The following is a 26,166-nucleotide window of genomic DNA, read 5'->3' as shown; positions in this document are numbered from 1 at the left end:
CAGCGCTCTCGTAAACGAAAGCGAAAGCGACGCTGGCTCTGCAATAAAGTGGGGCCGGCCCGGCGCTCGCCGGAGGAGACGCGGAGGGGGATAGGGGACCTGCTGCTCCCAAGGCCGAGTCCGAGCCCGCCTGCGGAGCCCCGGCAGAGGCACCTGGGGAGACTCCGCGCCCCCCGCCGTCCTCCCGCGGCCGCGGAGGAGCCCCGGGGCGCCGGGCACCGCCAGCGCGGCCATGGAAGAGGGGGACCGGGACGAGAGGTTCCTCTACATGATCTCCTGCTTCAGGCCGCGGCTGAAGCAGTTCATCCAGGTGCAGCCCGTGCTGGACCAGCTCCCCTCGCTGAGCGCGGAGGAGAGGGAGAAGGTGCGGGCGGCCCTCCTGCAGGGGGGCGCTGTGGCGGGGGCCGAGGAGCTGCTGCGGGCCGTGGAGCGGGGGCCCCGCGGCTGCGGCTGGTTCCACGAGTTTCTGCAGGCACTGGAGCACGGCGGCTGTAGCCTGGCCGCCTGCTACGCCAACCCCAGCCTCAGCCAGCTGCCCTCGCCGGCCGAAGAGGCCGACCACGACCTCTGCGTGCACCTGGTGCAGCTGCTCTACAGCACGCTGGTGGACAGGATGCGGGCCGTGCAGGTGGCCGAGAAGTGCCTGGAAATGGGCATCTTCAAGGAGGAGGACCTGGAGCGGGTAAGTGGCCCACCTACCAGGTTGGGTGCCGGGCAGTGTCACAGAAACTGCCCAGCCCCAGTGTGGGTGCGGCACGTAGGAAACCACAACTAGAAATGGCCTAGTAAGTGCAAAAATGAACAGGGAGTACCCAAACTTGGGGGGAAGGAGAAATGGCTCCAGGTAAGCCAATGAAGACCATTGACAATGGGACGGCAGGTGGGATGCCAGCTAAGAACCTGTGAAAGAAAAATGCCATGAACCAAGTCACTGGAGGAAATATGCCAGGCTTTACTGTTACTTGTTATTTTGCCCCAGACCTTAGGCTCAGGAGATTAAGTGTCATTAAGTATCTTCTGGCTCTTGAATCATACTAGGAAGTAGCAATGGCCTGTGAAGTCCTAAAGAATACTTGAGTTAAAATAAAGCAAGACGTTGTCTCCCCTTTTTTTACCATAGGTTCACTAAAGACTGTCATAGTAGACAATAAGGTGAACAGAAATACCAGTTTGACAAGAACAAGGAAGTTTTAACCTTTGATAAAGACATTTGCCAGTGTTTATCCCATTTGACTAAAAATTACTTACCTGGAGTGTGAAACTTACTTGAAACCCAAAAAAAGTATATCCTGAAATGGTGTTAGAACACATTAAATTAATAATTGCCAGAGCAATAAGGGGAAAACTGGTAAACAAAGGGTGCTACATCACATTTGCACTCTGAGCCTTCGCATCCACTTTTGAGGTAGTTTTGTACTCTGTCTCAGTTAAATGACAGGAACATACATAACTTTGTCTTGTGACTGTCAGGTAGCAGCAAGAATCAGCTACACCCTAATGAATCAGAAGTCAAGCATGGTAACACACAGGTGGATGCAGAGGCCTTTTAGGAGGTTACCAGCTCCATTCCCTGGTAACGGGTCCCTGTGATCCCCCAGACCACCTTTTTGCCTCTGGTATTTCCATTAAGCCATTCACTACCCTTCACAATCCTGTCAGTTTCAACTCCAATGGAGCCTAGTCTTTCCTAATGCCTCTTCCTACTCCCACTTCCCATGCACTTCCTTTTAGTGTTCAATCTCAGTCAGGTGTTCCCACGGCAATGTCTGCCCATTTCCTTGTATATCAGGATGGGGGATTCGTGAGCCTCAAGAAAATTACCTTTGAGGACTGAACACCTATCTCAGGCTGCTTTGCTCTTGGGATTATCATTTCATTTCTAGTGTGATTGCCTGTCAAGTTCTGCTTGTGACAGCCTTGGGACACTTTTCCATAGCTTCTTTGAGGGCAATAGTGACTTTCTAGAGGCTTAGTTATTGTATTTTTAAGTGGGAATTGAGATGATAAAGCCAGAGTTTAAGAAGGGACATGTTCTATCTTATGTATAAGATCATGTTACAGATTAAGTCTGAGTTTTGGTAAGATGTGTGACATGACTTCTCCTTAATCAAAGTTGCTTATTCCCTAAACCAGTCTGAACACCAATTATTATTCCACAATACTAATAATTATTATATAGTTCTTATTATTGTAACCATTGTGTAGTACTACCAGTCTCTCCAATTAAATTTCAGATCTCATAAGTCTTATATATCCCACCTGAAACCATATGGGATAAACATGAGGTTGGACAAAACTGCAGTAAGTCTCTTCTGATTAGGGGCAGGTCTGCTTCATATATTTATTTTTATGTTTTAATGATGACAGGGAAATGTACCTAGCCTATTCTTACTAACTTTCTCGAACCATTTCCAGAATTTATACGATGATTGTTTGTGGGTTTTTTCCACCAGATCCAGACTGTTACTGACAATCGTGGGAACAGAGAGGGTGCAAGGGAGCTTCTGAGCAGAATAATGCAGAAGAAAGATTGGTTCTCTCCTTTTTTGATTGCTCTCCGTGAAACCCAACATGGAGACCTGGCAGATGATTTAAGTGGAAATACAGGAGGTAATAATCTTATTTCACTACTACTGACTTTTTTAATATCTCTCTTTTTTTTTTTTTGTGCTGTTATTTAAGAAACAATGTAAGTTTCCCATCGTATTGATTTCACTGTGACCCTGGGACTAAGGTTTTTACTTGTCCAGGGATTTAAAAATCAAGTTATTTAACAGCTTAATTAATAGATTTTTAAACACTAAAAGTTCTTACTAAGCAGTATGAGAATTGCCGTAGTATGTATTCAGTTGTAATTAAACTGAATCCTATCGGTTTTCAGTGTGATGTTTTTATAATCACTCATAAAAAATATTCTGAAACTTAATTTGAACAAACAAAACTGACCTTACCTGGATTTCTCCTTCAGTACAGTGCTTAAATATGTAAGTATTTATACTTATAAGTATATACTATATATAAGTATATCAATAATAGAATAAACTATTAAAGCGGCCACTACTTTTTATTCCTGTATGATGATTATAATATTGTAAAATTATCATAGTGCTCCCTTGGATTCTAAAATATAAAAAAGAAGCAACCCCCAAATACTCCATCCCTCATTTTTACTGTACTCCACGTATATTTCATAAGATTTTTTGAGACTAACATTTTTTAATAGATTTCCCATTTATCAGCTTCAGCCTGCTCACCTGAGGAGCTCACCAGAACTATGTGTCTGTGCTTTTAGTTGCTGCATATGGATCAACGCTATAAGGCTGGGGTAAGAGGGGGATGAAGGTTTTGGACAGGAATCAGCCTGTGTTCTGCCAGACACAGATACACAGCTGCTGTATTTGAGTATGCAGTTTAAAGATGGTTGAGCATTGCAGTCTGCAGGTCAAGACCAACCAAGATGGAGCCTCAGAAGATCATTCTGAGTGAAACACAGATCCTGGGAATGGCTCAGCAACTAAGCTGCTATTGTGGTCCTAGTTTTAATTCTGGTCCTCAGTTTCATCCAGAGTAGCAAATATTTAACAAACATGCAAATTATTAATATTTTTTTCATATTTTTATTTTCAATTCTTTTCAAATTTTGCATTTCTAAATTTTCAGTACAGTGAAGAGGATATAGGGTAAAACTTAAGTTTAATTCAGGTTTTTTTGATGGAATACTGAATGAATGCATTTATTCCACAGTTTCTCTGTAACCTTGGGCAATGCAGGCCCTAAAAGAAACTGTACAGACTAATATGTAAGCCATAAATTGTGTGGCTCTTGCCAGAAGTAATCTTCCATGTACACAATCCTGTGTGCGTGTAGATACGTCAGGTGTGTGGTGCTGGAGCATCCACTGACATAAGGTCATGGACAGGAAACACTGAGAACAGGTTCTTTGGGTACTGTGGAAGGAGAAGACTGGTGCTACATTTTAGCACTACAGGTTGATCATCAATGATCTGTTACAATAAACCACATTGTTATTAGCAGACGCCTACACATAGAAATTGAGAACTTTATAAAAATAAATCTATTTGTTTCTTTAAATTTAATTTCTAACTACAGAGTAATATCTTAATATTTATAAAAATGTCAAAATTCCAAACTATTGTGTTTGAGTCAAGACCAAGACTGTATGTTATGCCATTATGTACATGATGAATACAGGTTAGTTCTATGTTTTCTGTGCTCCACACTAAAAGCAATGAAATGTTTTATAGGGCTTTAGAATTTCTATTTGTTTTCTAGGAACAGAGAATAGACAAAATGAGATGAAGAACAGTACAAATGAAGAAACAGAAATTACAAGCCAACCAGGATATGCCACAGTGGAGGATTTGAAACAGCAAGAAAATGTGAATGATAGTTTCATCAGTGAGAACAGTGTATTGGAAACATCCATGGGAGAGAATTCTGTAGATTCAGGTTTGTTGACTAAATGGTATTTTGTGCTGGTACCAGTTAAACTTTAGTAACTGCAGGTAACTGAGAGAACTTGGTACAAATTTTTAGAAATTTTTGTGGCCTGTTGTTCACACAGATCTACTTTTAAAAACATGTCTTGGGAGTTGATTGAGAGCAACAGCAATTAGCAGCAACAATTCCCAAACATAGCTGGGAACCAATGGTTCAAACATATGCTGCATGATTAAGGAGCCATTCATTTGTGTTACAAGTTCAGATGGAACTTGAACAATAGTTACAACTGAGACAAATCCTATCTGAAATTATTCTAGTGAGCTTACTCAGCCAAAGGAGTAAGACAGTTAAGGCTGCTCTTTTTTATCAAACATGAATAAATTTTTAAAAAATTGGCTCTGAAAAACTACAGCCTTTCAGTGTACAACAGTAGTAGCCTATTTCTCACTTATCATAATATTAACAGCGTATCACAATGCTTCATAGCAAATACTGAGTTATTGACTACAGCAAAAATACCAGCTTGGTTTTCCTGGATTAGAACATAATTTGGCAGTATAAAGAAGAGGTGCCAAATATTTAAGGATAATTACAAAATGGATTAGACTGAATTATCCTCATTGTTACTTGGAATCCTTCCTGGGCAAGGCTAAGGCTCTTACTGGGCCTCACGAAGGGTAGGTTTTCATTGCTATTAGCCTGATCTTCTACTTGACTCTTGCCAGGTTGAGCGTTACAGATAATTAGATCTATTAGTTATTAACTAGCCTGCCACAAGCTAATTCTGGACAGAAAACTACAGTCTCCTCAGCAATGAACTGTACTGAAATTAATATATAATGGGTATTAGCAGTTTGTGCAGCTGAGCAGATCTGTTCATTGAAATGGTCCTGAGAGTGTACTTAGTACAGGGATTCTGTCAGTTTGGTTCAGATTGACTTAAGTCTGGTGTGGACTTAAGTCTGGACTGTGTACCTGCAAGTGAAGTGTCTGGAACACATGAAACATTTTGTTTCAGCTGACAATGAATTTCTTCTGATCTAAACCAGCTCTGTGATATGAACCAAAGTGGTGTAAGTGGGGACAATTGACAGATTCACTGTAAACATGCACTTCTGACTTGAACTAAAGCAGCAGAGCAGATGCAGTGTAACAGGCACTGCCAGGAGACAGTGCTGCATGGACATGGCTGCAGAGGAACAGGCTCACATCAGCCATCTTGAAGTGCAGTAAGCTTCGATCTGTATGTGCTTGTACACACACTTAACTGCACTCAACTCTTTTTCCATTTCCATCCTTTCTTGTGACCTGGTAAGACTATTTTTAAACCAGGCAGCTGAAAACTGGAGCCCAGATTCTACTTCCAAGTATGCTGGGAACCTACCTGATTTGCAATTTGATGCTGTCAAGTGTTGTCAGTTTTGCAGTACGTTCCCACCGTTCTTTCATGTCTTGAAAAGGACATATTTCAAGCAGAAAGAAGCTTTCTCAAATCACTTGAAATTACTCCAATTTGCATTGTATCTGAAGCCTCCTCTGACCTGTTTATTTGAATAGCTGAAACAAAGGGAGTCAGAAGGTATGAGTGCAGCAGGGTCATAAAAGCAAATCAGAAGTAGATCATTTAGTCTAAGAGATAACTAAAGAAAAATTGTGCATGCAAAAACACACACAAAAGAAACTACACACACACAAAACAACACAAAAGCAAATAAGTTTGCAAGGTCAGAAGTGAAACATTTGGATTAAGGCTACAGTTATGTATACAAAAAACAATTTAAATTATAGCAGCTCTGTTTTTCAAGACTTGTTTTTCATTGCATTCCATTGTGTTTATACTTACTAATTAGTCAGTGCAAAGTGACTGAAAATCTTTCTGTGGAATATTCTACATTACAATGTGCAAGAAGCACTCTAAAGGAAGATTAGCAAAAGTGGTGAAAATAGCTGTTAGACTCTTTTATCTCATTGTTTTGGAAATGCCTGCTGGTTGGTTTGTTTGTTTTCTTAGTTTGTTTTATTTTAAAATAATTCAAGAAAGGTGAGACAGTTGAAAAAGGAGAACTTTATTCACCTTCCATTTGGAAGATTATTTTGCATCTCACTTCACCACTGTTGTTTTCTGTTGAGATATTATAGTGTAATGCATACTGCACATTGTTATTCAGATAATTATGTACAAAACACCTTATGAATGCATATTTTTACATCTTAGATGATTTTAGATGGGAGACCATATGGAATAGATACATAGAATCTTAATTTTGTCCTCATTCCTATCCTATATAGATTCCTAGAAAGTAAAAATGGGAGATAGCAGTATCATCTTCATTTTCCCTAATGCTACTTAATAGTTTTGTCACAGGTCTTGGAACATGGCTTACAACTGCTGAGGCTTTCTTCTTTTTTGTGCCTTTCTGTTGATTGCACAGATTTCCAGAAGAGTGGCTTAATTTAGGTGCTTAAAGTTTTCAATGCCCTTGTCTATCGTACCACTTCCTATAGATAATGGTGATTAATAGTGGGATCAGATTCTGTGGTCTATATGGAATGAATGATGACAACTGTAGGACAGCAGGACAAGTGTTTGCATCACTTTTCACAGTTATATTAGAAAAACTATTGATACGTGACTCCTAGTGGTAGCTAAGGTAGCTTCATAAATTTACTGAATGCAGACTAGGTTTAATTTCCACCTCACCAAGATTTTGTAGTTATATTTCAGGAGCTCCTTTTAAGACACTGTAACTTCAGTTCTAAACTCTCATTCACAGAATCTGTCTTGCTTTATGAATTATTTGTTGGGGACAATAAATTGGGAAAAATATGGATATGGACCATAATAGGGTATTCACTGGAAAGAACTTGATATAACTCAAGTTCACTAGCTGATTAAGCAAAACATCAGTCAATGACTGATTTCGTATGCACACTGTAGGCTCAGTTGCAGAGTGCTGTAGGTAAGCTGACCTAAGCTTACCTTAAGGTAAGTTCAGGATGAAGCAGTTTGCAGAAGACTTTTCTAGAAGAACTGGGTGTCTCTTTAGGTATTCAGAGGACTGATTTGGGGGAAACCCGGCTGTTTAAATTACGCTGGTGACCGAAAAAACAAGTCAGTGTAACACAGTGATCGCCCAGCAGAGGGAGAGCTCAGCACGGGAATATCTTCGCGGACTTCCCAGGCAGGGCGGCCCCATCCCGGCTCTGCTTTTGCTTGCAAACAGTTTGGAAGATTTAATAATTCATCACTGCTTGTATTTACCTGGGAACTATGGTTTGCTCTTTCCCTGTTACATGAAAAAACTTAAAAAAAAAAAAAAAGAAAAAGAAAAAGAAAACTGAGAACTCTGGTTTTGTTTTTATTCTACTACAGGTATAGCTCTCGTGGCTTACAGGGAGTAAAAGAGAATGTTCAGTTTGCAAGCAACTTTTTTTTGGATTTTCACTCTTCTGAAAAGATAAAATAGGATAGAGAGGATAGAGGGGATCATGCAGGTCTGGACTCTTGCTTTCAAACAATGAATCATGACCCACATTGCCTTACCTCTGCCACGTTTTGGATTTTAATCTTCCACTCCGTATTTTCTTCCATAAGAAAATGAATTATATTGTTCATATTTTTATGTTTACAAAGACAAAGAAAATTATGTCTCAGCCATCCCTGCCTGATAACCGTCTAGCCTATTTTAACAGCTTAGGAAGCGAGCAAACAATATGCTTTTGCTATTAATATTTGTACAGCAAATATACTATACTACATTTGTTTGTGGTTTTCATTTAGAGTCAGATGTCTCCATAGGAGATGGAAGTGTCCGTAACTTCAGTGAAAACCTGGGCCAGAGCTGCACAACCAGCAATTCAGGTATGTTTCCCTTCTGTTATTTAGAAATTACAAAATAAGCTCTGGAGGGGAAGCACTCTGTGAATGGTCTGGAACAAAAATTAGTGGAAGGCTTTCACTGTGAACACTACTTCACTGTATTTAGATGCCAGACTTACTCTTATTTTTTTGGAAAACAGATGCCATTTTTAAGTGTCTGGACCTAAGTCCTAGCCCCCAAAAGAGTTGATTTACTGAGCTTGTCTGAGTAGGTCTCTAGACATTGTCATCATATGAAATAGTCAGTGAGACAGAATGATAAAATCACATGGGCTGAAGAGACTCCCAGAAGTCATCCAGTGCAGTCACCTGTACAGATATTCACAATGCTGCCACATAGACGTGTCTTTTGCTCTCAGAAAGGAGGTAGATTGTGCCTGGTCCCTGCACAGGGTAAGTGAGAGGGAATAGAACATGTTTTAGAAGTATCTAATTGTGAGCAGAAGCATTTCCAGGGTACCTGCAGAACAGTAATGAAGGTCTATGTTCTACCTAAGTATTTTAGTAGCCCTAATTGTAAAAGCAACCTAATCAATGGGGATTACTATCTGAAGATCTTTGCAAATCCCACATTTAAACACATGTGCAAGTTTTAAATACAGTTTTAAACTAGATATTGGGCCGTGTTTACATAATACTTAGCAAACAGGTATTATCTTGCTATGTATAGTTTGAGCCTAATTAAACACTGCTGTTGTAAATGACATGCCAATATTTTTTCTTCTTTTTTTTTTTTTTTTTTTTTTCTCCCAAATCTTAGACCTCAGGCAGAACAAATTTGCAGCTGCCCACCATGGTGATCAGCCTGTTTGCCTACACAGAATTCAAAAGCTACTCTTTGGAATCTATCCTTTCTAAAATTTGTATTGGGACTGTGTCTTGTAAAAGGGCTAGAAACAATTTGGGTACCTTTCAGGCCAGCTCTGCCTAATAAACCTATAAACATCATGTAAATGTTATATATGATATGCCTGCAAAGTACTTACTATAAATACTTTTAGTTTCAAGCTTTTAAAATATTAAAATCCACATAATCTATAAGTATGCAGAAAATTTAGGGTAGCTCAGATCTAAATTGCTACACTCTAGCTAAGATTTTAGTCTATGTATTGCTAACTCTTGAGAATACACTTTACACTTCTTCATGAACTGAGGAGACTCATAAGTCACATTGTATTTTTTTCCTCATTGTGTCATATGAAATGTCTGGGCACGGAAACTTCTCTGTTCTGGGAGTGGTCACACTGTATCAGTTGGTCAGGTCAATCCAGGCTGCTGGTGTGTGGCAGCACATATATATGTGTGGCCTGATACTTTAAGATTCCTGAAATATCTCCCATTAAGTAAATTGGACATTTACTATGTCTAGTAACCAGCATAAAAAAAAAAAAAATCACTACACTTTGGTGAAGAATGCAGAACAGATTTTTTTTCCAGTGTTTACTTTCTATATGTTTTGTTTACATGTGGGCTTTAAAAACAACTACTTAAAAAGTTTTTAAAAACATTTATGCTTTTTAATCACGCCTAGTAAACTCAGTGAGAACAACTAAGCATCTGCTAAAGAGATGCAGATGAACTTTGAGATATTTATGGATTTTATAATTTGAAATTTTGCAGTGAGGCTGCTGTATTAACAAAGATGTTTGGATGGTGTCTTAATACATTGATATGTTTTGGATTTTAATGCAAAGAATCATGTGGATTCAGTTCCAGTTTTCTGTGCAAGGATCATTTCACATTTAAGAAAAAATGGAATTAGCAATTCATATGAGCCTTGTACAAGGGCAGACAACTCCCCTAAAGTTAAACTGTGCATTATGAAAATCCTTTAATTATTACATTTTTTAATCTGTGAAAAGATTCCTGTGTGAGCCTTTGTCTAAACAGGGGCTGAGGAAGTTAGGAAAGAGCTAAGTTAAATATTTTTTAGGCCTACACCGTTAATTGAGGATGTTAAGGAACTGAAATTTAACCAAACAGATGGGTGATAAAGTGCTAGTTTCAATATGATTGAACTATTGAATTTAGCCAACCAGAAAGCAAACAACGTTCTTCCTCAAAAGAGAGTAGTAGAAGTCAGATAATTGACAGCAAGTACTCTTTCGTGCAAATTTCCCCGCGTTCCAGGTAGCCCTGCACTCACACTAAAAGGCAAAACAAGCAAAAAACACTTAAGAATGGCATTCAGATGTTTCCATCAGCAGTATTTTATCAAGCTTCATTACTTTTTGTTAGTTTAATTTTATTTAATGGAATCAGGAATACTAGAAAAATATACTTACTTTGTGTGTAATGTCTCAGTGATAATAAAATCCTCATGATTCTTCACTAAATGATATCAGGGAACAAAACTATATGTTTTTTTTTCTCTCATTTTTTGTCTAGTAGAATGAATTTGTATCTTTTCTTCACTGAGGGCAGTTAATAGATGGAGGGTGATCTAAACATATTTGTAGAGGAAAAAAAACACAAAAACTCCATTGAAATAAATCCTTCTGATATTAAGGTATATATAATTTCTGACTCCCTAAATATATGTAAACTCAAGAGACTTTATATGCTTTTCTTACTGCTTGAAATAATTCAACAACATTTTTCTACTTTTAAGTTTTGAACACTGTTTGTTTCATCTGTGAGCCATAGATCTAAACTCTGCCATTTCATTTTAAATGAGAGATGGAAGGCTTTGGCCTTAGGTGACAAATGTATATGGCTTTTTAATGAACAGCTCAATGGCATTATGTATGAGTCAGGCTAAGAAGCAACATAATCTACCATGACTAGGTGTGATATGTTCTGCAGTTAGCTCTGTCTTGTATGGGCAGTTGAATTTTCTTATCTATTTGATCTTTATATTTTTTAAGTCCCTTCATCATTTTTAAGTGGTCCCTATCTCTTTTTCTCTCTGTGGCTCCACTCTTGGAAGTATTTAAAAAAGTAGCTCCCTTGTGACCAAATAAATTTCAGTATTGATGAAGGAGAACATCACATAAATTTGACTACATTATAATAAATACTGCAGCTCTGAACACAACTTTTGTTGGTCCCTGTGCTACTGAACCGTATCTTTGAATTCATACATAATAGCAGTCATGTCAACATAGACAGGTGAAGACATACTGTGGCTTATTCCACCTATTCCGATTGGTGACTGGATATAAGCAGTTCTGATCCTGAGTTGCACAGGTCCACAGAGTAACATTGTCTGTCCTAATATACCCTGTTTCTATTTATTCAGAAGACACTTGATAGTAAATCAGTATTTTTCTCTTTGAAATTTTTTTTCAATATTCTGACATATGTTTTATGCCTCCTGTTTGATACTTATATTTCTTTCTGCCCTTAGATGAAGATGAAGAGGAGAGGAGAGCTTCACCTGAGCCAGATCTGACCCTGAGAGATTACCAGATGGAAGTTGCAAAGCCAGCACTAAATGGGGAGAATATTATAATATGTCTCCCTACAGGCACTGGTAAAACCAGAGTGGCTGTTTACATTACTAAAGATCACTTGGATAAGAAGAAAAGAGCATCAGAGCCTGGAAAAGTCATAGTACTTGTTAATAAGGTATGTTAGTCCACGTTTTTAAGACTAATAATTTTTAAACATCATGCATTGTTAATATAGACATTGTAAAATGAATATAAACACAATTCGCAGCTTCTCTAGATGTAGCTATGTTAAAGACACACAGCTCTAGACTGTCATCTCCTTTGCATCATCGTCCTGGTGCAAGCTCAAATTATTTCAGTGTACCCCACTGCAAGTGCAAATTTAGATGTGCCCTAATAACCACATTATTTTAAAAAGTAAAATTTCAAATTAGAATGAATTTTAAAAAATAAAAATATTCTTCCCATTTTGTCTTTCAGTTTGGTAATGAAGGCCATCTAATGAGTCTCACAGTAGTTAAGGAATATTTTTTCAGATTTTCTGATAGCGGCTGTAATTTTTACAGTTAAATTTAGTGCATATAAATTAATCTTCTACTGTAATATTAAAATATAGAAACACATTTAAGAACTTTATTGAAATAATAAACAATATCCATATCCTCTTATAAGAGTAAATTTTATAGCATGTTATAAGCTCAGTTAAAGAGCCAGAGCATGCATGGCTTGTTCATTCTTTCTAAGGCACAGATAAACCAAGTTTCTTGGGACAAAAAAAGTTTCACAGGGGAAACTGGAGGGGAGAAATAGGTTTGGGGATTTTTACTGCTTGGTTTTGTTTTGTTCGGCTAACAACATTTCTGGCAAATAGGCATGTATTTTTAATCCTGTATATGCTCTGGTTTAAATTCTTTGGAAACTTTTGTTCAGGTACCACTGGTACAACAGCATTTAGAATCAGAGTTTCATCCATTCCTGAAGCGTTGGTATCAGGTTATTGGTTTAAGTGGTGATTGTCAACTGAAAATCTCATTTCCTGAAGTTGTCAGAAGAAATGATGTCATCATCAGTACAGCACAAATCCTTGAGAATTCACTGATAAATGCAGACAAAGAAGATGAAGAAGGTGTCCACTTATCAGGCAAGTTTTTAATTCTGAAATTTTTACAGAAGGAATAAAAGTATGTCTCAAGTCTGGAAAATTGCAGAGTAAAAATGTGTCACATTCAGTAGGTTTTTTTCAATTTACTCATTTTATAAATGCAAGCGGGAGTCAAAACCAGATCTTAATTAATGAGCATGCAAATTTTTCAAGCCAAAATTAGACTCTTATAGTTCATTTGTACTAAATATTTGTTACGCTTCCTGTTTTATCTCACTCAAGCACAAGTTCATGCATTTACAGTTGTACTGGTTCCACTTTACAAGCTTGGTAGAGCATTGAGTCCTATCACATAGAAGCCATAAACAGGATGAGAAAAACCATAATAAAAACTCAAATGTAGTTTGTAGTTTGAGAAATACAATGGAACACAAGATAAAAGCCAATCTGTTATAAAAGTAGTATTCTTTAAACTTAAAATTTTGCTAACATACAGTGATATTACTTATAATGTGTGTCTCTCTGAGCTTGGCAGATGTAATAGTTTCCTACAACAGATGAAGGAATTTGAAAACAAAATATAAAGAGGCAAGATTGTTTTCCCAGAATACTAAAGTGGCAGGTATCTATGGGAGATCAGAGAAGTGGTATTATGTGACAGTGGCGTAGAAATAATGGAACAGCTGATGACTTCAGCTCCAGGATCTGGGCTGCAGTGACCTTCCTCTGTGAGAAGTTAACTTCTCCCTCTTATTTGCATGCAATCAAATCCTTTTCAGATGGGGCAGGATGTAGCTGAGGGGAGAGCTATGATATTCAAAATAATGGACCTGAGATAAAAGAAGTATTAGCCTGGATGTTACAGAGAAAGCAGAGAAACCTGAGGGTCAGTCTGTGTCTGTCAGTGCCTAGTGCTGACTGCAGTATTGCTTGATCCAAAGTAACTCTTGCAGAGCCACTTGGGGACATCAGAATTGCCTCTCCTCCTTCAGAATGCCTTGTTATTAACCTAGGCAGAGTACCAGAGATTTTCTTATTCTTATTTCCTTTCCACTGCACCTAATTAATAAACTTTCCTAAATCTGAATAATTTTGTAATCTCGTATAGAGGCATCTGAACATTTATACTGGAACTGCTGACCAGTTTAGAATTGGGCTAAGTCCCAACCAACTTGTCTAACAAAGTGGGTTTTGAATGGGTTGCACACCTTGCCAAGTTTCCTTCATAAGGAGCTACATTTTTTCCAGAGCTGAGGTGGCCCTGCACCTCATTTTTGCTCTGTACTATTACACCTGTGCTAGGAAGTTTAGCTGGACCAAAGCCAAGAAAGCATGAACACAGCCAGCTCCATTTCTATGGCTGTGACTTGGTTAACTTGCAGCCTATATAAATCATCCTAATTAGTTGTAAGTTTTTTATTCCAAACTTCTGTGCTTTCTTTTTTCATCTGTTTCCACAGAGGTCTGCATTACATGTTATGTGGAATTTCAGCCTTAGTGAAATGGAAGGGGGTCTCTTAATTGTATTTTACCAAATGTTTACCCTTTTTGCCAAATCTAAAATCACAGTGTGCATATATGTACAGCTTCCATCCACACTTTCCTCCAGCACTACAATTCCCTAATACATTAATTAGTCAACACCATCCTTACCTGTTATAAGATTTAGTCACACAAATTCTACATTTGAAATAAAATTGTTAATTGTAGGAGTCTTTCTTTTTTCCAGATTTTTCCCTTATCATTATTGATGAGTGTCATCACACGCAGAAGGAAGGTGTCTACAACAATATAATGCGACGTTACTTAAAAGAAAAGATGAAGAACAGGAAGCTGGCAAAAGAAAACAAACCACTGATCCCACAGCCTCAGATTCTGGGACTTACAGCCTCACCTGGTGTAGGAGGCGCAAGATCCTACTCAAAAGCTGAAGACCATATTCTGAAAGTAAATAGCTCTCACACTTGCAAACCATCAAAGGGCCATTGTCTTGTTCAAGCAGAACTTTTAAAGTCGGCATTAGGCTCCAAATATACAATCTAATTTTTTTTTTTTCATGTGTATGTGGAAGTTCAGCTCATGGGCATTCAGAAAATTGACCCACTACAAATTAATGGAAATCCACATACAAATAAAGTTTACGTTACAGGAAAGTAAGGTTGTTGAAAAGGAAGTAAAAAGATTGCCTCACTTGAAAAACATTCTGAAGTTAAGATCAGGGGCAAGAAATCCAAAATGTAGTACGGTTTTACAATTACTAAAACATTTATTTTTCCATTGATAGATTATAATTTACTGTGTATTCCTAAACACTAGACAGATGATGTATTTTATACCTGCATATCTAGAGTGACTAAGCTGAGCTTTTGTGTGGACCAAAAAAATGAAAAACAATGTTGAATACTTATACAAAGCAGAAAACACTTGTGAGATACAGGTAGCATACAAATGTGTTTTGTTTTTTTCAGTTATAATTACTCACTGAAAGGGGAGTATTGTGGAGTTGCATGAACACCGGAACAGAGATAATTTGTTAAATTCTATACTTAAAGAAACTATATTTTACTTGAAATTAATTGGATTTACATTAGTAATACAAAAGCCCAGTGATACAAAAGACTCCAGTGAAATCTCCTGACTAGTAACTTGCACAAGAACAGAATGTGATATTGAATAGGTGAGACCTATTCTACTTTTATTCTGTATTGAAGTAGGTAGAATTGTGACAAATTTTGGCAAAACTTACTTTCAATGGAAAAAGCAGAAAACTCCTTTTCATCAGCTCTGAGATCCTAATGATAGGATGCTGGAGTTTGTATCTAAGCAAATGTAATCCAAATATGCAAGCTGAAATAGATAACTACAGCTGAAGACATTACAAAGGTTATCTGCCAGACTTCCTTTCTTGTTTTCTCTGCTCATAAAAATTGTAAGGTTTCCCCTTATTACTTGAGACTCAATGACAGACATGTATGTATTTTCTCCTTGGAAGAGATCAAAAGCAGAAAAGTCCAGTTCAGTTGTGCAGTTAGCACAGAAATGTTCTCTGCCTTCCTGTTCCAAGAATCATAATTTCAAATTATTTTCTACTCTCATAACAGGTCTTACTTTTACAATTAATCCTGAAATTTTTTAATTTTTTTTTATTTCACCATTGTTTTTATTTATTTTGTGCTCCAAAATCTACTCTTCCAAAGTACTGATACTATATTTTCTTTTTCAAAATACCTATTTTCCACTCCGATCTACAAATGTTTTCCTGTATGCAAGAATCATTTTTCATGCCTAAAAATTAACTTGTGCAGCTTATCTCAAATCCTTTTCAAAGACTTGGCCTTTCTTATGCTGATAGAGCCTCTATCCATTTTTTTTAGGAAGATAATAAAGTTATATAAATATCTAAATGAGAAACCCTGTTGCATTAATTCAGTTTTCATGTGGAATAACTCATTCAATATTTAAAGAAATAACATTTGGTTTTCTCCCAGATCTGTGCCAATCTTGATGCATGTAGAATTATGACTGTTGAAGAGCATGAGGACCAGTTAAAGAATCAGGTGAAGGAGCCGTCCAAGAAGACTGTGGTTGCAAATGACAAAAAAAGGGTAAGTTTTTTCAAACAAATCAGTATTAAAGTTGTATTTCTGTTTAAAAGGATGTTGTATGGTATCAAAACCTTTTGCCCAATGCTCTTTTTCTATAGACTTTTGATGATCCATAGTCCTAATTTGAATATTGTTGCTTTCCTCTGTATGGAAAAGTATCAGTAAAGTTAAATAGAGCTAATTTTTTACTTATGTCAGTTAAATTTTTAAGTGTCTGGTCAAAAGACCTTCTGAACCATAGTTGATATGTTTGTATTGGAGTGACATTATATTCTGTTTAAAAAGTGTGATTTCACAATATAATTTGTTTAATATTGTGAACTATATATTTCCATAACACTAAATGTATTTAACAACCTTACTTGTTTTTTAATTGGAGGTTTAACTTTTTAAAAAATTACTCAGTGTGGTACTGGGCAAGTACTTCTGTTGCCAGAAGATGCTTACTTACTTTGCTAATCAATGTATTTCTAGGATCCATTTAGAGAGAAAATTACTGAGATCATGACAGAAATACAAAACTATTGCCAGCTCTATCCAAAATCCGAGTTTGGAACTCAGACATATGAACAGTGGGTGATCAGAGAAGAGAGAAGAGGTAACTGCATAGCAAATATACCCAGCTTTGGATTTCTTTGGGTCATTCTATACACAGACATGTTTTTGTGGTTTTGTATTTTTTTCGCTTCTAGCTGCAAAAGAAGAAAAACGCAAGGAACGTGTTTGTGCAGAACACTTGAAGAAATACAATGATGCTCTCCTGATAAATAACAGTATCCGAATGGTGGATGCATACAATCACCTAAATAACTTTTATAAGGAGGAGAAAAGTAAGAAGACAGTAAGGAGTGATAGTGATGATGATGACGATGAACCAGCTGTATCAAAACAGGATGAAACAGATGAATTTCTAATAGGTTTATTTCATGGTAAGTTTGAAATACATTGTGATATTTAATATTTGAAATCCATAATTATGCACTAGCATGGTTTGCATGGGCCCATTAGTTATTACATCCTAGAGATTGCTGTGCTGTTTATTATGACAGTACCTTGATGTCCCAGTTCATACAGTTTTGAATACATTAAACAACACCAAAGTGGGGTCACGTCACAACGTGTAATAGAAGTTCCTCAGCTCTGGCCTAAGGGCTCTTTCTTTTTGCTGCCAGTAAGTAAAAACTGTTCTCTGCTTTCCTCCAAGGAAGTGTCCCTGAGGAAACTCTGACAGATACATAAAATGTGTATTCCAGTAGACACTCTTGAGGGGCAAAAGGTTGAGCAAATGGAATACAAAAGTAATGAAATGATGGGTTCTTAACCAATGCTTTCTACCAAATTTTTTTTTTATACTAAGAAATAGGAGTGATGACCTTGAGTTAGTTTCAGGTAAAGAGCACTTAGTGAGAGAATTAAACAAAGGATAAAGCCTCAAAGACCAAAGTTAGTTGCCTTTTTTTCTCAGATCATTCACCTTGGAACTGGGATTCATTCAGTCCTTGACTCATGAATCTTTTTTGTTTTTTCAAATTTAGACTGTGATCATTGAGAAATTCAGGAAATGTTGAAAAAACTTATAAAAATAGGTTATATAATGTCAGTGTGTTTTTTTAATAACTCTTCATACTTTCTTTATGCCCCCTTATTTAGAATTTCAGTACTGAGCTATTTCTAAGAACAAAAAGTTAATTCAAAATGAAAATGAGTTTTCTAGATTGTTTTTATTTCCACAGATAAACAAATTTCAAAGAAATTATATTCCAGTTTGTTATGATTTTACTACTAAAAGTTCCAGGAGTAATAGAAGAAAAACTAAAATTTTTCATCTTTTAAGAGCAAAATTCATTTTTTGGGGATAAACCCCATGGAGACATTAGTGTAGGTTTAACTAAGGGGAAAATTGTGGGAGTTTGTTGTATCTACCTACTTTTTGTATGGCTTTCTATATGTTTGATTACATTCTAAAATATGAATAAGACTAGTCAGAAAGCCACTCTCTAGGTGGTGGTGTAGTTTTATGGCCGTTGAGTACAATTGCATTGGACTAGATGCACTGCAATAATCTGCACAGGGTGATGACTTCAGTGAGAGTAGTAACACACAAGGCCCCCACCTTAAAGTATTCTTGCTGAGTTTGCATAATCATCTGACAATGACCTACACTTTTAAATATTAGAAGTTTTTTTAAAAATGAGAACACATGAGGAATCTTCCCTGCTCATGGTCAGTAGAGCCAGTTGAAGAGAGTCATTCATTTATATTGAGTATATTGAAACATCTAAGAGCATAAAATGTGCTCATCCTGATATGTACTATATTACATGTTTCTAATGAAGGTTCCTTCTTTAATTAATGTCCCAAAGACAATTTATGTCTAAATTTATAAAAATATTATCAGCTCTGAGGCTGTGCATATTAATCTGTTTCTTCTTGTAAGTCTTTTTTCCATTATTTTAAAACTATTTTGCAAATATAAGCTGATATTTAGCCCTTTAATACAGTGCACTTAACTGTACCACTTGTTTTGTATAGAAAGGTTTTTTCCTTTGATTTATTCTCACCATGAGGTATAGTGTACAATAATGGTAATTTATTTGATTGATTAGTGTGTTTTTAATGCATATTAACTCATTTCAAAAATGACTGGTATGCCACAGTTCTTCAAACTGAATGTGAATTAGCCATGCTGAGAGTATTATATAGAAAGCTGCTCTTTGCTTTGTTATTTGCAGGGTTTTTTCTAGAGCTGTAATTTTACATGGTTACTTTTTCTTAATTTACATCCATTATTTTTAAAGCAAAAAAGAAGTGGCTGAAAAAGTTGGCTGGAAAGCCAGAACATGAAAATGAGACTCTAATAAAGTTGCGAAATACTTTAATGGAGGAGTTCACGAAGACTGAGGAACCTAGAGGAATTATTTTCACAGAGACTCGTCTAAGTGCCTTTGCTCTATTCCAGTGGATTCAAGACAACCCAAAATTTAAAGAAGTGGGAATTAAGGCCCATTATCTTATCGGCTCTGGACATAACAGTGAAATGAAACCCATGACTCAGGTACAGAACCATACATTTCAACATTGCATCTTGTACATGATTTCAGAAAACAGCTTGGTTTATTACTAGACCAGTGGAGCCTAGAGTTCTGGTTTCATACTTGCTAGCAACTTACCTTCATAAGCTGCTGGATAGGTGAATAATAATGTTGGAATAATTTCATTTCCACAAGAAAGAAGGTTTTTTTGGTTATGGATTCTATGGCAATAGGAGTAATCAGCATCCATTGCCCAGAGTAGTATATAGTCAAAAGGGGCACAAGCTGTAGTGAGGCATATAAAGGAAAAGTAAACAAAATGGAAAGAGAAAAAATGCAATCATAAAATGAGTTTATACTTATCAGGACAACAGTATTTAAAATGATATTTTAGTTATTGAATTAAAAAATAAAATTACAAAGTTGAATATGCTTGTCTTTTTCTAATACCGTGGCTTAATCAAATTATACCAGCTTATATGCATGCTTCACACTGAGACATAACCATAACTTGCCAGAATTCATAATGAAAATATCACAATTGAACACTCAATTGTGTTCATCTTGTACCATTGTGTTGATTTCATACACCACTTGCAATTTAAACATTTTCAAAACAAAGTACATTAGTATTGTGAAACCTCTCTTCTATTCTGCTCTTTACTCCCCAAAAAATTGCTACTTCAGCTTTTAAGCAAAAATGGTGTGGTTTACTGTTGGGCAGAACCCATTTTCTTCAGCTGCTCTCAGTTTCAAAAAAAGTTAGAAATTGTTCCCTCAAAAAGTTGCTTGTTTTCCGTGGAAACCTGGAATTTAATTTGTAGCCCACATTGCACAAAGAAAACAATAGCTTCTGCATTTTGAAACTGAATATAGCAAATAGCAAGTTTCTGTCCCTCTGCTCAAGCTGGTGACAATACCCAGATGATTCAGAAGTCTATTTTTTGGATGCTTTATTTTTTAAGTGTATCATTGTTGTGCTTTTTGGTGCTCCCCAGATCACTAAAATTATTATCTCCATTTATTATGGGCAATTTTAAGTGCTTTGGAGCTAGACTTAGAAGCCTATACTTTGATTGGACATGACTGAAGTGGTAGAAATCCAGACTTCTGAATAAGTATTTAAAGACTTTAAAAACAATAGAACAACTACATTATCAAATCTCCTAGTACCTGTGACATAGGCTACAAACTCCCAAGCTCAGTTACCTTAAAAAGATTGGCTTCTGCTCCCTTCTCCCTCAAAAAAAGATGCTAAACACCTATTATATTCAATAGGAACTCCTCATTTGTGATCTTGCAAGGTGCTTAAATGCAGTTGTTAAAGCCACATGACGTTTGACACTCAACTTGGAAATGATGGGACTATAATTACTGAAACTTGTTATTGAAAAAAGAAACTTCTACTGAAAGTTAGTATACTGATTTTTTATTTCTTTTTTAATTTACAGAATGAGCAAAGGGAAGTTATTGATAAATTCCGATGTGGAAATTTAAATTTACTTATTGCTACTACTGTAGCTGAGGAAGGCTTGGACATCAAAGAGTGTAACATCGTTATTCGCTATGGCCTTGTCACCAATGAAATTGCTATGGTGCAGGTATGAATTTTCTGCACACACAACTTATTTTTAATACTGCTTTTCTGTTTGGAATGTGCAAATGGTGAATCATATACCTGGTGTTTGGAAATAATTTTGAAATACTTGAGGGCTAAAAGAGAAAACGCTCTTGCAACAAGGTTCATTTCCAGTTGCCACCCTCAGTCTGTAGGCAATATAAAATCTGCCTCCATGTTTTAATGGTGTAGCATCCATTCAAAGTTCTACATAAACAGTAAGCTCTTTTAGTAGAAAAGGTATGAGAATATGATCATCAGACCAGTTGATATCAGAGAATTTGTACCACCAGTATATGTACAGCAAACCACCAACAGCTAAAGAGAGATAATTACATATCAGAATATCAGTTTGACCATGCTCTCATTTAACTTGTGAGCACAAATATTTATATATTTAATATTTAAATGCATGTTTATATTTTGGTGACAAAATACAGTTTAAGCATTGCAAAATGTGCTAATCACAAATCTCTGAGCAGTTTTCACAGGTATCATTGACAATAATGCAGAAACACTATATGTTATTCACTGATTCTTTATCTGTCTGAGTTAAATAGAAAAAAAATGCTCTTTGGAGACACTGCATAAGGAATAATACATGTCCTCCATCATGAAACTAGGAAAAAATGTTGTGTGATGTCATAGGGAACATTGTGCTGTTTATTGTTGTATTGCTCGCAAATTGTAGGCTCGCGGTCGAGCTCGAGCTGATGAGAGCACCTATGCTCTTGTGGCTCCGAGTGGCTCAGGAGCTGTTGAACGTGAAGATGTTAATATTTTCCGTGAGAAAATGATGTATAAGGCCATTCAGCGTGTCCAGAAGATGCCACAGGAAGAGTATTTAAACAAGGTATTTACTACAACTCTGCACTTTCCCACTAATTTATATTGTATGAAATACTTTCTATTTGAAGTCTACTTAGAGAAGGAAAACTTAAAATAATATTAGTTACTACATATGGCTTTGAATTCTTCTGTAAGTATTTGTTGTGTTTTCTAGTCCTTTAGAAAGGTCTGGTTTTCTATTGGTAAGGGGGGAAAATTGACTGGAAGTCATGTTGTCAGTGAACTCAGTAAAATAACTGGAAAACTATTGCTGTCATTCCACCAGAATGTTACAGTGGTCTTACTGATCTGTTTCTAGATTCAGAATTTCCAGTTGCAAAGTATAGTGGAAAAACAAATGAAGGCAAAGAAAGATCAGCGCAAGACATACAAGAAAAATCCTTCACTAATAACATTCTTATGCAAAAATTGCCACAAAACTATATGTTCTGGAGAAGACATACAAGTTATTGAGAACATGCATCATGTCAGTGTGAAAAAAGATTTCCAGTAAGTGTTTATGAACTACTTTATCTCTTTCAGGCAGAAACAGATTTTCTTTTCAGCAAGGCTCTAAAAGAGCCTGTAACCCTCTAGGCCCTGGGAGGAAAAAAAAAGATTATTCCAATATTGTCAGGTCCTAGGCTCTATAGAATTTACAGTTAAGGAGTTTGAATGAAATGTTTGTTCTTACCCCTGATTCAAGGTGAATAGAGTTTGAAACTGAAAAAAAGATACAGGTTCTGTGGTAATAGAATCTGTAATAGACCTGGTAATAGGTCACTTACTATGTAGTATGGTATGTATTCCACAGTGTAAGTGGTCTTACAATTCTAACAGACCTGGGATAAGAGTTTGCCTATGGCCAGGTACTTAAATAACATACTGCCACATGCTGGGCATTGACAATTGTGTATTTAGAGGATGTTCACACTGGTGACACACCCCCTTAAGTTCTCCCAGTGATGCTTCTGATGCTATCTAATTTGGTAAACAGAATCACAGAATCACAGAATATGCCGAGTTGGAAGGGACCCACAAGGAGTCCAACTCCTGGCCCCACACAGGACCATCCCTAGGAGTCACACCATGTGCCTGAGAGTATCATCCAAAGGCTTCTTGAACTCTGTCAGGCTTGGTGCTGTGAGCACTTCCCTGGGGAGCCTGTTCCAGCACCCAACCACCGTCTCGGTGAAGAACCTTTTTCTGATATCCAACCTAAACCTCCCATGACACACCATCAGGCTGCTCCCTTGGGTCCTATCACTGGTCACCACAGAGAAGAGATCAGTGCCTGCCCCCCCCCCTTCCCCTCACAAGGAAGTTGTAACTGCCATGAGGTCTCTCTTCAGTCTCCTTCTCTCCAGGCTGAACAGACCAAGTGACCTCAGTCTCTCCTCATACATCTTCCCCTCAAGGCCCTTCATTATCTTCATTGCCCTCACTTGAACACTCTCTAATGACTTAATATCTTTCTGATATTGTGGTGCCCAAAACTGCACACAATATTCAAGGTGAGGCCACACCAGCACAGAGCAGAGCAGGACAATCCCCTCCCTTGACTGGCTGGTGATGCTTTGCCTGATGCCCCCAGGACACGGTTGGCCCTCCTGGCTGCCAGGGCACTGCTGACTCATATTCAACTTGCCATCGACCAGGATCCCCAGGTCACTTTCCCAGCACTGCTTTTCCACATCTCATTCCCCAGTCTGTCCATACATCCAGGATTGCCCCATCCCAGGTGCAGAATCCAGCACTTTCCCGTGTTGAACGTCATATGATTGGTGACTGCCCAGTCCTCTAATTTGCCCAAGTCTCTCTGCAGGGCCTCCCTGCCTTTAAGGGAGTCAACAGCTCCTCCCAGTTTTGTGTCATCTGCAAACTTCCTTAGTATCCCTTCCAGTCCTATGTCCAAGTCATTTATGAAGATGTTGAAGAGCACAGGGCCCGAGATGGAGCCCTGCAGAACTCCACTAGTGACAGGTCTCCAGTCTGATGGTACCCCATTCACTATTACCCTCTATGCTCAACCTGTGAGCCAATTGCTCACCCCCCCACCATGATGTGTATATCCAGCTGTGTGCTAGACATTTTGTCCAGAAGAATCCTGTGGAAGACAGTACTGAAAACTTTACTGAAATCTGAAAAGATTGCATGTGCTGGCTTCCTTTGATCAACCAGGTGGGTTACCTTGTCATAAAAGGAAATCAGGTTTGATAAGCAGGACTTTCCTCTCATGAAGCCATTTATGTTAAACTCTGTTAAACTTTTCACTGACCTGATGGCAGCAGATTACCTTCTTTTCCAACTTATAATGCAAATTAAGAGCTCAAGAAAATAGTTTAATTCAACTTAATTTGCATTTACTTACTATAGTAAATTTGTAACGGGTATCATACAAGCCAAGTCAGATGTGCTTTACTATCACATAACAGAGACCATCCTACCATTCCATCGTACCAAGATACTGCCCACCAAAGTTCTCATTTCTTTGAGACCTATCATTGGTATATTTTGTAAAGACATTTTGAAGAGGTACGAGAAATTAGTACCTACATATTGGAAAAATTAAAATTGAGCAGCAGCCCTAAATATTAAAGTGTTTTTCTGTGAAATTGCCTTGTCAGCATAATGTTAACTGACAATTCAAATACAAGGTAATTATTCTTATAGCTCCTCTGCATAGGCTAATAGTAACCATCAAGATCAAGTACTCCCTAAATAAAATGATGCAAGAATGTGCACATACCCTGCAGCTCTGGAGAGTTAATCCAAATCATTCTGTTAAGGGCTAATGTAGAACTACAGGGAATAAAAAGAAAACCTCTAACTTTCAGGTATTATTTCTTTGACAGTTCCACAGCACCTGAAAAAAATTAACTAGATCTGTCTCCTATTATAACAGAGAGCCTTCTGCTCCTACTTTAGACTTGTGAGGAAGGATGCAGCTCCTGAAATACAGTGAAGAGACATGGATTATACATATATTTCATCATTATGTAGGAGCATGAAGTATGACCTTGCATTTTCTCCAACTCCTCAATGTACACAACAGTTAGAGAGTTTATGACTTTTTAGGTTTCATATCTGTCTTCAGCAATTGTAGTCACTGTGTGTTTGTAGCATTGAATGACCAGTGTATTCTGATGGGTGCTGTCTGACTGTTTTTCAGAAGCCTTTATCATACAAGAGAAAATAAGACACTGCAAGATAAGCATGCCGATTACCAGACAAATGGGGAAATTATATGTAAAGATTGTGGACAAGTGAGGAACATCTTATTTTCTTACTCTTATTTTGTTGTATTTATTTCTGTCTAATGATCTTGTCTATTTTATCTGAAATGTAATTTTCTTATACTTACAGGCTTGGGGAAATATGATGGTTCACCGAAGCCTTGACCTACCTTGTCTGAAGATTAGAAATTTTGTGGTTGTGTTTGCAGACAAGAAAACAACAAAGCAAATTTTTAAGAAATGGGGAGAACTGCCCATCAGGTTTCCTAGTTTTGATTATGCAGCTCATTGTCCTTCAAGTGATGAAGATTAAGGCCTTAGAATGAAAATAAAAGCCCTTTTCAACTTTCTCAGTTCATTAGAAGTTCCTGTGTCCTACAGGGAGTGCTGCATTATAAACAGTGTGAGAGCTCCTGGCCATGAGGAAACTGTGTTTAAGGGGAAAAGAAAAACAAGGAAAGAGAAGGACAGTCACACCTGCACTCAGATTTGCACTGGTACTCCTGGATAAAGATGAACAAATGAATTGAAGTTGTGTATCCATGGAACAAACTCCTGTCTCTTCATTACAAAGTGACAGTGCTTCAAAAGTGTGTTAGATGACCTGTTGTCAATCCCAGAACACTGAAGAGACAGCTTGAGATGTGCCATGGTGATTATTTTATGGTTTTCTTCCTTTTGAAGATAAAGTATCTCAAAAGAGGAGCCATGTAAAGGGAACAGATTACCCAAGGGTTACTTCTGAATCGCTGTTACTTTGTCAGTGTTTTCCTGACTGAATTCTTCCCCTCATATACTTAGCTGTAAGCTCACACATTTTGACAGACTGAAATTAAGTTTCCTTTAGAAGACGTTTCAAAAAATCAAGCCTTTAACCTGAAATTGATCAATTTAATGTCCGAGAAGCACATTGCCAAAGTGACTTTCTGTGTTATTTCATAGGATTGTTAGACTGGCTACATAATGGTGTATGGGGGTTTTTCAATAAATTATTATAATTACCTTT

The 26,166-nt window shown here is 37.3% G+C and overlaps 1 protein-coding gene across 2 annotated transcripts; it reads left to right on the top strand.

Moving 5' to 3' along the window:
• IFIH1 (interferon induced with helicase C domain 1) lies at nucleotides 1–26,166 on the top strand. 2 transcript variants are annotated; one of them, XM_051787259.1, is made up of 16 exons: nucleotides 1–682; nucleotides 2,454–2,610; nucleotides 4,294–4,470; nucleotides 8,246–8,326; nucleotides 11,694–11,914; nucleotides 12,670–12,880; nucleotides 14,571–14,788; nucleotides 16,330–16,446; nucleotides 16,921–17,044; nucleotides 17,139–17,375; nucleotides 19,245–19,501; nucleotides 20,930–21,079; nucleotides 21,788–21,949; nucleotides 22,244–22,434; nucleotides 25,097–25,190; nucleotides 25,291–26,166. In XM_051787259.1, exons 1-16 carry the CDS (start codon nucleotides 233–235, stop codon nucleotides 25,471–25,473), a joined length of 3,030 nt encoding a protein of 1,009 aa, XP_051643219.1. In that variant the 5' UTR covers nucleotides 1–232; the 3' UTR covers nucleotides 25,474–26,166. The 2 variants fall into 2 exon arrangements, with proteins under 2 accessions (XP_051643219.1, XP_051643220.1); XM_051787260.1 differs by lacking the exon at nucleotides 25,097–25,190 and having other exon boundaries at nucleotides 25,291–25,453.

This window comes from Manacus candei, unplaced genomic scaffold, assembly GCF_025592945.1.
Source record: "Manacus candei isolate 608988 ecotype Guabito, Panama unplaced genomic scaffold, ASM2559294v1 h1tg000023l, whole genome shotgun sequence".
In the NCBI taxonomy this organism is placed as follows: domain Eukaryota; kingdom Metazoa; phylum Chordata; class Aves; order Passeriformes; family Pipridae; genus Manacus; species Manacus candei.
Note: the sequence above shows the minus strand (reverse complement) of the source record. Positions and strands in the feature narration are given on the sequence as shown.